This window comes from Mauremys reevesii, linkage group 1 (genome assembly GCF_016161935.1).
Source record: "Mauremys reevesii isolate NIE-2019 linkage group 1, ASM1616193v1, whole genome shotgun sequence".
Lineage (NCBI taxonomy): Eukaryota > Metazoa > Chordata > Testudines > Geoemydidae > Mauremys > Mauremys reevesii.
The window spans coordinates 175,958,961-175,972,034 of record NC_052623.1 but is presented as its reverse complement, the minus strand read 5'-3'; the positions used below and the strand labels follow the sequence as shown (position 1 = coordinate 175,972,034).

The window sequence follows — 13,074 nt, the reverse complement described above, 5'->3', positions numbered from 1 at the left end:
GCTCCCTCCATTTTTGCTATTGTCAACAGATTTTATCAGAATTCCATTTACACCAAAGTCTTGGGAAAGAAAGAGAGTTGATTATAGACTTCAATTCCTGTTCTCCAATAAAAACAGACACTAGAATCCAAAGGAGTTCTGTTTTCAACGATTGGTTCCGTTCATTTAAAAACTTTTTAAGATAGAACTTTTTTTTGCCAACGCTATCATTTTTTAACAAAGTGCTGCTTAAAAGTTATGCCTGAAAGGAAGATAGAATAACCAGTGTTTATCAATTCAATGTGCAAGAGACTTAGCAGAGCTTTCATTGCCATTACACAGTTCCTGGCAATTGCCCTTAAGTAGAAGAGACGCATGGCAGTGTTGGAGAGCATATATTACTGCTATTGCTTTCTCCCCATTTCTTCAGGCAAGTGAGAGGATGCAACTACCATCTCCTATTCTACGTTAGTTAGACATAACCCAACATATTCCAAACCCATTGCACTGAAGGCATTTTGCAAGAAGGAGCCTCCGCTACCCATGGATTTCAGGACTAAATAGATACGCTGCAGTAGCTCTAAAATGGGATGTGCCCTTTGGGACATGATTCTTCCCCCCACTTCCTTCATTATCTCCAGACTTACCATCCATGCTGATTTAAGCCTTTATAGTGGATACAAATGGGTAATCTTTTCTCTGTATGTATTAAATTGGTTAATAAACTTCAGAAAAAGAGGCCTATCAATACCCAGTGGAAGTTCCCTGATTAAACACTACAAATCTACCCAGAGGAGGAATTCCATGCATTCTACAAGAGGAGAAAAGTGAACTCTGCACACCAAGGAGTTATCAATATCTTAAATCTAGTGTGAGGTAGTTATCATTCCCACAAAGCAAAAGTGTTCTGTACCAGAGGCAGGGTGACCAGTGGCTAGGTCTGTGCGTGCTGTAAGAAGCATCTTTCTAACTACCACTGACCCAGTTCATTCCACTCAGCATCAAGTGCCACCTGCAATACAACCTATCTAATTACATGAGCTGGCTAAGATCTTTTGTCACCCATAGTTTATACATTTTCCAAATTTACCTCTTGCCTTCCCTATTACTCCTCTGCCTCTAGGGTGACCAGATGTCCCGATTTTATAGGGACAGTCCCCATTTTTTTTTCTTTTATAAGCTCCTATTACCCCCCACCTCCCCATCCTGTCTGGTCACCCTATCTGCCTCCCTCTCTCTCTCTCGTTGTCCTAGAAAAGAGAGAAAAAATGTTACAGTCCAGTATGCCTTGCTATAGAGACAGTGATATCAGTGCTCTCAGAAAAGGAAGTCTTAATTTGATATTGAAGAATTTGTTCAGAAGGAGACTGCTCCCTCATGGCCCATGGATTCAAGATAGATTTGTCCAAGTCAGTCCTTCCTTAAAAGTGTATCTGTAAGTCCTGATTACCTCGGAACCTACAATGCTGTCTCAGGAACTTGCATCTCAAGTAGCTCTGTCTCTTCTTTGGCTTCTCATTGGCCTGCAGTATATTTACCAAACTCACAGTCCATTCTGGAAGCAGAGGGGGTTGCAGCTTCGCTATATCTTTATGATTAGCTGGCTTGAGGTAGTTCTTTCCAGAAACAGCAATGTCTCTGATCTTAAACATTTTCCTAGTCCTGAGTCTTATTAACCCAGGGCCGCCGAGAGGAGGGGGGGGAGGGGGGAAAGTGGGGCAATTTGCCCCAGACCCTGGGCCCCGCAGGGGCCCCCCCGAGAATATAGTATTCTATAATATTGCAACTTTTTTTTATGGAAGGGGCCCCTGAAATTGCTTTGCCCCAGGCCCCCTGAATCCTCTGGGCAGCCCTGTATTAACCCCTTGTCCGAAGATCCTCCAGGAACTTTCTGACCCTGGATAAAACTGGGGGCTCTTTTGAGGACGGTAAGGAAAAGGACAATCAACAACATTACAGTATTGCCAAGTCTTGTGATTTTTATTATGAGTCTTGCAATATTTGGTATTTTTCTTAAAGTGCTACCTCCTAGAGTTATTGGATTATGTGAGAATCTCATATTAAAAATAAAGTTTCTAACCCTCATTCTTTTGCAGAGAAAAGCTTGAAAACCTGACTCCTAAAAGCTGAAAAAAACAAAGCAAACAAAAACAAACCAACATTTAATTTTAAGTGGGTAGATATGGAAACTAGTGTCACAGACTAGAAAAGGTTCCGTATAATCTTCCATTAATACTTCTGATGGACACCTACTGTTCTTTAGATTAAACTTTATGTTCTGGAGGAATAATGCAACCTTTATGTATAGATAAAATACTACATAGATCTTATCTAGTGACTGACCTTGACTGCTCAGACAACAGACATTCTTTCTTACCTTTAAATGTTGTTTCTCTGATGGATGTTTAGTCTCTTTGTTAGTGTCTCATTTGTGAAATATTTTTTTATAGGGGACTGTCCATTTTGTTTTCTGCATAACAATTTTCACTTTAACTAAGCTTGCATGCAAGTCCTTTCTTTCCTGAATCTTCTTTCATTCCAGACAGATATCTCAGCAAGATCACTGCTTGTTAGTACATTTTATTGTAAGTGCTTTACTTACAATAAAAGCACTTATGTTTATGTTAACATAAAACTTCAACCTTTCTGGATTGGCATCCCAAGATTCCATAATTCCATTGGTTGCTTGTCTGGTCAATAGTACTGTAAGCAAGTATCAATTTAATTTGAGAATGGCTGTGTCCAATCAGAGGAAGAACATTTACAGATTTAAAAGTCTGTTCTAGTTTTCCTATCCACATAAGTCCTGGTACCTCACTGTTGCATAGATGCATAGCTCTCATTTTTAAAAAATACTATCTTATTATCCTACCTGTATAATTAAAAGTTAACCAACTACCATAATACATTGCACACCTTTAGGTCAATAGTGAATATGATCTTATGGCCTATAAAAACAGGGCAATGAAATAGTATCTTTTTTTCCCTTTCAAGCTTTTCTCTTTCCTCTTAGTAATAATTGTCAGCTAGGAATATTCCATGATTAATCAGTAGTTAGTCTGTTAAATGTCAGCTCCTTGTGTCTAAAATGTCAAGCTGAATGTTTTCCTCTTATAGTGACCCACTGGAAAAAGTTCTTTAAGAATAGTAGAACCTGTAAAGATCAAGGCTTTTTACATGTAAGGTTTAGAGCAGTGGTCCCCAACGCGGTGTCCGTGGGCGCCATGGTGCCTGCCGGGGCATTTATGTGTGCCCGCCTAGTGCCCAGCAGGGGAGAGAAGCTGGGGTCCCAAGCCTGCTGCGAACAGAGTACTCCAGGGCTGCAGGCTGCAGGCACCAGCTTTCTCTGTCCCTGGCAGGCGTGGGGCTGCGTCTCTCTGGCTTCTCTGGGGCTGCAGGCTGCAGGCGCCGGTGTTCTCAGACCACGGCAGGCACCGAGCCCTTCTCTCCGGCTTCGAAGCTGGAGAGAAGATGTGGCTCCGCCCCTGCCAGGGAATGAGAACTCCGGGGCTGCGGGCACCGGTGTTCTCAGTCCCTGGCAGATGCGGGGCCGTGGCTTAAGCCGGAAAGAAGCCGTGGCCATGCGCCTGCCGGGGACAGAGAACTCTGGGGCTGCAGGCTTCATTCTATGTTAAAGTAAGAATAATAAATATATTTGGACCAGCAGTTCAACAATGTTTTACTTTTTTTAAATTTATAAGATGAAAACTGTTTATGGTATTTATTTTGTAAAAACGCCTTAATTTTTCTTACAGGTAGATAAAAAAGAGCAAATTCAAATGATAAGGTGAAAGAGTAATTGCCGAATAATTTAATTTAATAACTTTTACATGTAAAATTACACTTTTTATCTTAGCGATTCATATATTAGGTAATATTAAATATGATGTTTTTCATATTATTTAATGTACAAATACAAAATAAGCCTTGAAAAATTGCTGGTGCCCGTCACACTCTTCTGAAAACATGAATGTGCTACTGGCCACAAAAAGGTTGGGGACCACTGGTTTAGAGCATGCATTCCTTTGGGAAAATTGAATTGTTTGTCATGCATAAATTTTGGAAAATATTGATATGCTAATACGAATAACTTCTACAAAAGGAGGGCACACACAATTTGTAAGGCAAGCTCTGTGGTTAATGAACATCAAGCTTTATATCGTTCTTATAGAAAAGGAATAGGAGAGTGGTAGATGGGGATTATTCTGAGATTTAACATGATTTTCTTCTAGCTTCCAAAATGTAGTTTTGCCCTTAACCAAAATGAACAACATCTCTCATTCTTGTCAATGGGACTGAAGCCACAGGCTGCCCTCAGGCAAGATGGCCACCATTTCCCTACAGTGTTAGCTGATAAAAGTGAGGATTCCCTTAGTAAAGGTGGCCACCACGTCCCCTTGTTTCCAATGAGGCAAAAGCCATCCTGCCATTCAGAAAGAGTGTGGCCCTTTAGTCACTATTCATGTGATCCAGGTGGACGAAAGGGGAATGTTCAAATGCAGGACATGAAACTGAGGTGGGGATCTGGAAGATGAGTGACAGCAGGGGTGAAGGATGTGGAGGGTATAAGGAATGTAAGTAGAGATAGTGATAGGGAATGTGGAGGGATCAGGAATGGAGACTGGGGAATAAATAGGGACAGGGGGATGTGGTGGGGTGATAGAGAGTCTGTTGGATGCAAGAAAATGAAGCCTTGTTTGAACCCAGTTTTCTGAAATGATACTGGACATGCCTGGCAGCTAGACCATGTTTAGCACTTGATCAGGTGCACCCGTTATCGGCCACAGATACTTTTAGGCGTAAAGAGACCAAGAGAGCATGTTTGGAAAATGTGGGAGAATAAGAGATTGTGAAGGGAAGGGATTGGTGGGTGGGGAAGGAGGCAGGAGGCTGACAGAGCCTGAATTTTGAGAGCAATAGCATGGCATGTCTCCTGCCATAGAAGTTAGAAGAGAGTAACTCCTGACCCTCTGAGTAGTATTGTGGGGCAGGAGGGCATATTTGTGAATATATTTAAGGTTGAATTTTCAACCAGTAAGGAAATATAGATATTGGCAGTGGGAACTTCCCCAAAAAAGTAAAAAGTCCAAAGAGAAAAGTGGAAAAAAGTCCCCCACTGCAGTTTATAATTTTTTACAATCTCCCATTTTTGGCTTTGACTCAAGTTTTGAACTCTTATGACTGGCAGTATTGGGCTAGCTCAAGATGCACTGTGTCGGTGGCCAAGAGAAAATTATGAGTCCCAGTCTCAGTTCTTCCACTGACTGGTGTTACTTCTGGGCACTTCATGGTTCTTGTTATTGAGCAAGGCCTCCTAGCACATACTTTAAGAAGCAGGCAAGTATTATCCACCCACTTAGTGACACTGCTTTGCTGAAGTAGTTCTGGGTACTTGGCTTAGCTATTTGTAACCACTGGACAGAAATCCCCTCCTAAGCCAGTAATACAATCTAATATTTTTCTCCTGTCTAACAAATACTTGTGCAAACCAATAGTAAAATGTGTCACATAGTGACTGGTTTACACTGAAGATAACAGCATATTGCTGCTATTGGTTATTGCTTTACCTCAATTTGTAAAGGCCTGTGCTGTGGACCGATGAGAGGGTCAGTATGGTTCTACAGGATGCAGTTTGAGGGGTTTTTTTGTTTGTTTGTTTGTTTGTTTTTTGTTTTTTAATCTAGGAAAACACTACATGCAAAATACTACAATCTCTTAAAAGAATGTTAAAGTTGCAAAGTCCAATTTCAAACATAAAAGAGGCCAAAATTAAGGTGACTAGGACAACCATAAATTTGCCAGCTGTTGCATATGCATAAAGGTACAACCTTTAGTTATATGATCACACACTATTTTTTCCAACAGAACTCCTGCCTTATTCAATATACAAGATCGATGGTGTTGTGAGAATGAACCAGGATTGTTTAGTGAATAAGGCTAGAGGACCCCTGTCTCATTTACTTTGGAAGTTGGAATGTGGGAAGAGAATGAATCAAAGGACTGTAAGAAGAGAAAGGATAGTCTTGTAATTAAGGTAGTTGATTGCCATCCAAGAGAACTTCCTTTGGTCCCTAGATCTGCAGCAGAACTCCTTTATGATGCAATACAGGCAAGTTGCCTAAAGCAGAATCACAATTGCAACCAAAGTTAATGGGAGCTGTGGTGGTTCAGTACCTTAGGCAGTGTGGTCTGAAGGAATGAGCACAAGCTTAAAATCAGAGTTCATCCTGAGTTCTTACCCTGGCTTTGTCACATATTTACTTACTGGCATTAGATAAAATACTCTGTTTTAGTTTTCCCATCTGTAAAATGGGAATATTAATACTCTCCTATCTCTCAGGCAAGTTGTGAAAGTAAATTAACTAATGTTTGATACACTGAAGCACTTCTGAACACCATAGAAAAGTCCATGATGAAATTAATAATTCCATATGCAGTGTAAGGCTTAATTAGTGTGCAGTTACTAATGTATAGGTGGGTCTGGGGGATTGGTCCTGCTTTGAACAGGGGGTTGGACTAGATTAAACTCCTGAGGTCCCTCCCAACCCTGATATTTTATGATTCTATGTGCTGATGTAGCCAGAAATCCTGTGAACAAGTAGTATGTGATCACATAATTGAATTATTATAATGCATTTGAAAAAGTGAGGTGAATTAAGGTTAAACAGGCAACCTTAAATTTGTCATTTTCTAGCTTAGTGTGCTCAGCTATGTAAACAATGTTCCTATAATTTTTTTTTTTAATATGAAACATTTTTATAACTCTCCCACTAACTTCCTGCGGAGACACTAAAAGGTACTTCTCAGCAAGGGAAACTAAATTAAACAGAACTGAAGTTTGCAGTGTAAGCCTTTCTGGAGCTATGATGAGACAGAAAAGTTAGGGGGATCTTCAATTTTTTACTGGCATAGAAAGTTTTTAAACATTGTAATTTTACAACTCATTTTAATTATTTTCTTAATTTAAAAATAATCCCTGTTCTGGGGATGAGATGTACCATGTAAAACGTTGGGGGAATTTGTTTCTTTTGGGGGAAATTTGGTGTGTGCATGCATGTGTGAGTTAGAAATCAGGATTTTATTATGGGAAACTGTCTTAAGCCCTGACTTTAGAGCAACTACTAATACTGTAGAATGTATGACATGCAGGTCGATGGTTCTCACATAGATACCACATTTTGCATTGAGAACCAAATTGAGAAAATCTGGTTAAAAATGAAGTAATATTAGTGACCTGCCCCTATTTTATGCCCCTAAACTTTTGACCATGTCTTATCTTCTTCCTGCATGGATGCAAACATCCTTAGTAGAAACAGAATTTATTTATTTATTCATTTATTTATGGATAGTTCCATATCTAAAATTTTAACATGAAACAGTCTTGTATTGTTCTAGTGGTCACTGAATTTAATAAACAGGAAAGAGAGATAACGGGTGAAATTCTTCACCGATTTGTTCCGCATGAAATCACATTTACGTCATTGGGGTTACACCAAGGGTAAGACTATAGAGTTTGTCTCAAAATAAGCAGCAAATGTTTAGAGTATTGAAATTTGTTAGCTTTGTCAAATATACTTGACACAGCGGTCACCATTGTAACCACTTGTGTTTGCCTTAAAAGAGACTGTATGGGATGGTAGCAATAGACAACAGTGACCACTATAGTTAGGGGAAATCATGGAAATATTTTTGGAAACAATTTTGTTTTCTCACACATTACTTTCTAAACTATTCAACTATCAGGCTAAAATTTTTCATGCTTTACTCTTTACTTCAAAATGATTTGTGTGTGTGGAAGACTGAGCAAAATCCTAATAGTATAAATATATAGAAAAAATGGAAATAAGATGTGTGACCATCTTTATCTTAATCACTTTGCTTATATGTTGTATCCCTTTCCCCCAACCTTTGTCTATTTTTGTATGTTTGGTTTTTATCTTTTTTAAAATGTGCTCTTTGGGACAGGAACTGTGTTTTTAAAGCACCAAGCACAATGGAACTTGTATTCTGACTGAGGCTTTAGCACACAATAATTTAGCATTAGTAAAGGCTCTGGTCCTGTAATGTTGTCCATGCATATGGACCCTTGCATCCATGTGGATTTCCAGTTGTCAAGAGTCCACCTGCATGGATCTCTTCAGGATCAGGGCCTCAGTTTGGAGAAAATTGTTTTAATAGTTTTGCAGTTATGAAAGGTTAAATTCAGCAGGCTAAAAAGGTTTAGACTGATTCAAAGTTAACGTAGTATAGGGCATTGGTCTGTCTTAATATCTGAGTGATCTCAGGGCATGGCTACACTACAGGTACTACCATGTCACAGCTGCAGTCTATAGCAATAAAATTGCTTTTTCTGTCAATAAAGGTAATTCATCTCCCTAAATTGCAGTAACTAGGTCAGTGAAATAATCATTCCATTGACCTAGCCACGTCTATCCCGGGGGCTAAGTTGGCTTAACTGTGGCACTCAAGCTTGTGAATTTTTAACACCTCCTAAGATACACTGCTACTTCAATTTACATTTTAAGTGTAGAGCAGGCCTCAAACTCAGGATCATTTCAATATCAATGTTTTAAGGCATAAGTACAAAGGAGCAGAAGTAAAGTTGAGATTTCAACTTGAACATTTCATGTCTGCACACCTGAGTGCTTGATTTCTTTGCCTTAATATTATGTTCATGCTATTTGTTTGTTTGTTTGTTTTTTCACAGATGTATTTAACTTGATAATAATGCAAGGTCTGTATTCAATTTTGACCTACAATGTTTTAAAAAGTAAGTCCCACTCTGCAGTTCATTTTGCTGTGTTGTCCCATGGATTTTGAAATAGTGCTGCTGATAATCCCAATGGAATAAACATGAATGAACTTTTAAAACAAAAAGGACATTTAAAGATAGACTGCTATGTAATGTTTCTGATGCACAGTGAGTAATATAATTTATACTTTTAACAGTACAGCCTCAGATAATACATCTTAAAAATGAAACCACATTTGAAAATGGTCAAACAACACTGATATGTGAGGCAGAAGGAGAACCTGTCCCAGAAATTACTTGGAAAAGAGCCATCGATGGAATAACTTTTTCTGAAGGTGACAAGGTAAAGCAGCCTTTCATGTATGTTTCTATAGGATTAGAGATAAAAAGTCTAAATGTGTATTGTCTTTTTTTTAATAAGTAGAAAACTAATGTAGAAAACAATTGATAGGCTTCTATTAGAACTGGGGGATGTTTTATGTTTACAAGGTCATAGCACTGTGGTATAAAAATCCTAACATTTTAAATGAAAATATAAAACAAAATATGCTGTCAAATTACTAAAAGTTGAACTGTCAAAAATTAGAGCTAAACTTTTAAAGGTGTCCTCTTATTTTGGGTTCTTTAATTTCTTGGTGCCCATCTTGAGACATGTGGAGCTTTAGGTGCCCAGCACTTCTGAAAATCAATCTGCAGGTGTCCAAATTTGGGGACCCAAAAATTGAGGCAGCCAAAATGAAGAACATTTTTGAAAACTTCGTCCTGAACATTTTGCACCTTTTCTTTACTCCTCTTATATATTCTTCTCTCCTCATTTTTGTCTTTTGCTCCCAACTTTCCTTCATACAGCTCAGAGAGACTCTTCACCCCACCATAACTGCAATACATTTGTTTCTACAATGTTTTCTTTCATAACTGAATGGGATGGGAAAGGATAAGATTCTTCCAGTATAAACAAAAACATAAGTAGATGGCAGTTATTGTGGGAACAAGAACTGTGCAGGAGAGGAGTGATGAAGGGCAGAGAGGTATTAGAAAAAAGGCATAATTTTACCCCTAATCACATCAACCGCAAGACTCCAGCCGATTGCAATAGGAGCAGGAGCAGGGCCACAGTCAACTATTTAACAATTCCTTTTCAGTGGTTTCACAATGCTATTTGCTTGCTGGTATTTTTTTTTCTTTTTTCATGTACATTTTGGAGTTTCTCTGCTTCATTTGAAGGGAGTGACATGGCATCTTGACTGGTGGCAAAAATGAGACTATTGAGTACAGGAAGCAGAGCAGATTGATTGTAGTAGCCACTTAGGTTAGAGATATTTCCATATCCATAGTGATTCTGCCAGTCAGATTCTCCCAGAGCCAAACAGAGTACAGGGAATTAGTGAATGGAAGAAAAATACATATTTTTGCCTCCTCAAGGGTCTGATCTAAAGTGAAAAGAAATTAATGGAATTACCTTCATTGACTTCAAGTGGGCTTTGCTTGAGACCCTTTACTCCCTGCACTCTGATTGGATGAGATATTCCCATTTCAATAAAACCATATGCACTCAGACATATAATTTTATATCACAGTCTTTGCAAGAAATATAAATTAAAACAGAAGCAAAATTCCAACTGAAATATTTTGGATTACATTTTTCAGTGGTAGCATCCTTCTATTGCATGTACAAAGGGCAAAATTTCTGGTGTTGGAATGTACCTTAGGATAGCTTTGCCATATCAACCAGTGAACTCAAATAAATTCCATTAATAGCTTGATAACTTTTTGTGCAATCTGGACCTAAGTATTTCCCTATATTTCATACAGTATTATGCTTTCCATACATTATGTGGAAGGTTAAAACTCTCTGTGTGTCAGTATTAATCCGTGTTGCACCTCTTTCTTTTTAGATTGTGCATCAACCTAAAAAGGTAGTGATGAACAAACTCAGTTCAGCTACCTTTTGTATGCTTGACACACTGCACATAAAAGGTCAAAAGAAATGGGAATCAAGAGGGTTGTACAATTGCCTTTTGCTTTTACCATTGAATATCCCTCTTACTTCATTCATTGCTCGTCCGGACAATATTTGATGGGGCAGAGATTAAATCACCGGCTTCGAAACTTGGCTATTCAGTTTGAAGTTTACTTATACCTTCCCCAACTCACTTGTATCTGAACCTTATTACAGTTGCATGGTGGAAATTTCATAACCAGTGGTGTGTCCTCTCTGTATCTGTTTACATTTACATTTAGATTGTATCCTGAAAAAGGAGTTTATTTTTTAAAAAGAGCTTTTATAGATACGTTACTTTTAACACCCAAATGAAACATTAGATCAACAATTCTGACCTACATAGCACAGACTATAAAATGTCTCCAATAATTCCTGCACTGAGCCCAATAATTTATTGTTCAGCTTTGTGAGTAGTATTTATTTAGTCTGTTCAGGGAGCTACCTGCACTGTAAGTGAGGTGAGCCTTCTCTGTTACTGATCTCTACTGGCTAAAAACTAATATTGGAATACATTGCAACAATGCATATTATGACTTGACTTCTGAATTTCTAATTCCTTTGAAAAATATTAGCACATATAAATAAATAGAGGACACTTATGTGATTGTCACTAGTTTTAAATGTAGCCATTTTTTTTGGCCTAGATTGCTGTGGTATACTCACTAGCTTAGCTTTAAGCACATAAGCTCCACATTCACAAACTCTGGGCACAAGTATGTATCCCAGTTAGATTTCTCTCTCATTGAAAGACTCTAGCTAAATTGTCTCAATTGTCTCGTATTGCTAGCAAGTAGGACATTGTGGCCATTAGCTTTATTTATTTAAAGTTAGCTATTTCCTTCCTTTGGAAATGATAGAAGTATTATATCACAAGCCAGTTTAGCCTGTACTAGAAAAGAAGTACATTTCGCTACATATTAAAGTCTCTCAATAGACAATGTCATTTTTCCATTGGTAATATTAGCCTGTACAAGAAAAGAAGTACATTTCGCTACATATTAAAGTCTCTCAATAGACAATGTCATTTTTTCATTGGTAATATTTGTCATACTAGTCATTTGTTTCTCATTAAAAAAAGAATGGAAAGATGCCACCATTTTTAGCATTTTTTTCACCAAGTTTATTTGTCAACAAACATGTATAATGAGTGAGATTACAGGGCTTCTGGGCTACAAAATCAACCCAATATAGGCTAGAATGTGACTCTTGAGCCATAGTTCTTAACTTGTTCTGCTTGTTCCACTTCATGCTATTAGATGAGCTAAACCTGAATGAGAAAATAAAGCTTTTCAGTAATGACTCTTATACTAATTCTTCTCAATAATAGTAAGAAGAAGAATACTGGTGCAGGCCATATATTTTTGGTTATTTCTGGATCTGGTACCCTCCTCTTTGGCAGAATGTAATCTTTAAAAAAAAAAGTTACTAAGTGGAGGGGTTTTTTTTAATTTGATCCACTAATCTGCCATGGATAGAGTTTTGACTGCTGTGCAGTAGTTTTTTTTTTCAATCTGATTGAATTATCTCTAATTGAGAATGAATAACCAAGAATAAATTAAAAATATGAAGGTTGCTCAGCATTTTTTATTTAGATGAATCATCTATTTGAAAATAAACATTAAAATTTCTTGTTCAGCATTTGCAAATCAAATCTAGGTCCTAAAAGTTTCATGGGGAAATTTAGAACTGTAGATTCCATCAGTAATATTTAAAACCTAGAGTATAAAAATGTTTTAAATTGTGATTAATATTAAAATTGCCAATAGCACGAGTGTTGTATAGATATAAATATGCATTTAAAAAAACAAACAAACAAACAATTATTTAACACACGACACAGACACTTAGGACCTAATCCAAAGCTGATGGAAGTTAACGTAAAGAACTCATATTGAGTTAAATGGGCTTTGGAGAAAGCTCTTGTTTAAGTAGATAAGGCTATATTATTACAAATGTATGTCATTAAACATATTTGTGTTCAAACTATCGAAAGTAGTTCTTTAAAATGTTAGAGTTCACAATGAATTTGGTCTTCATAAATAGATTCTTAAGCTGCAAATGCTGTTAAGAGTGTAATATCTAGTTCCTCGGCCGTTATTGGAAGCTTTTGCTGCCCCTTTTACTCAGTCCAGTTTTGTAATTACAGTGTAAAAGCCTTATCAAGTAAACAGCTTACTCTTGTGATAACTATTTTTATTTTACATTAAAATGTTTAACTGATTTTTTTCAAAGTATATAAATAGACCACTACAATTACTATTAAACAAAATGTGTATGTTATACAGTACAATTAAAATATACTGAGAAACCAAGTGTGGTCCCTTTTTAACTCCTCAGCTTG

The 13,074-nt window shown here is 37.5% G+C and overlaps 1 protein-coding gene across 1 annotated transcript in view; it reads left to right on the top strand.

Moving 5' to 3' along the window:
- NCAM2 (neural cell adhesion molecule 2) overlaps positions 1 to 13,074 on the top strand; it is a 536,258-nt gene that overhangs the window by 337,726 nt on the left and 185,458 nt on the right. The window contains exon 8 of the mRNA XM_039520366.1: positions 8,929 to 9,074. Coding sequence (XP_039376300.1) covers positions 8,929 to 9,074 — 146 coding nt within the window. The remainder of the gene's footprint in view (positions 1 to 8,928; positions 9,075 to 13,074) is intronic.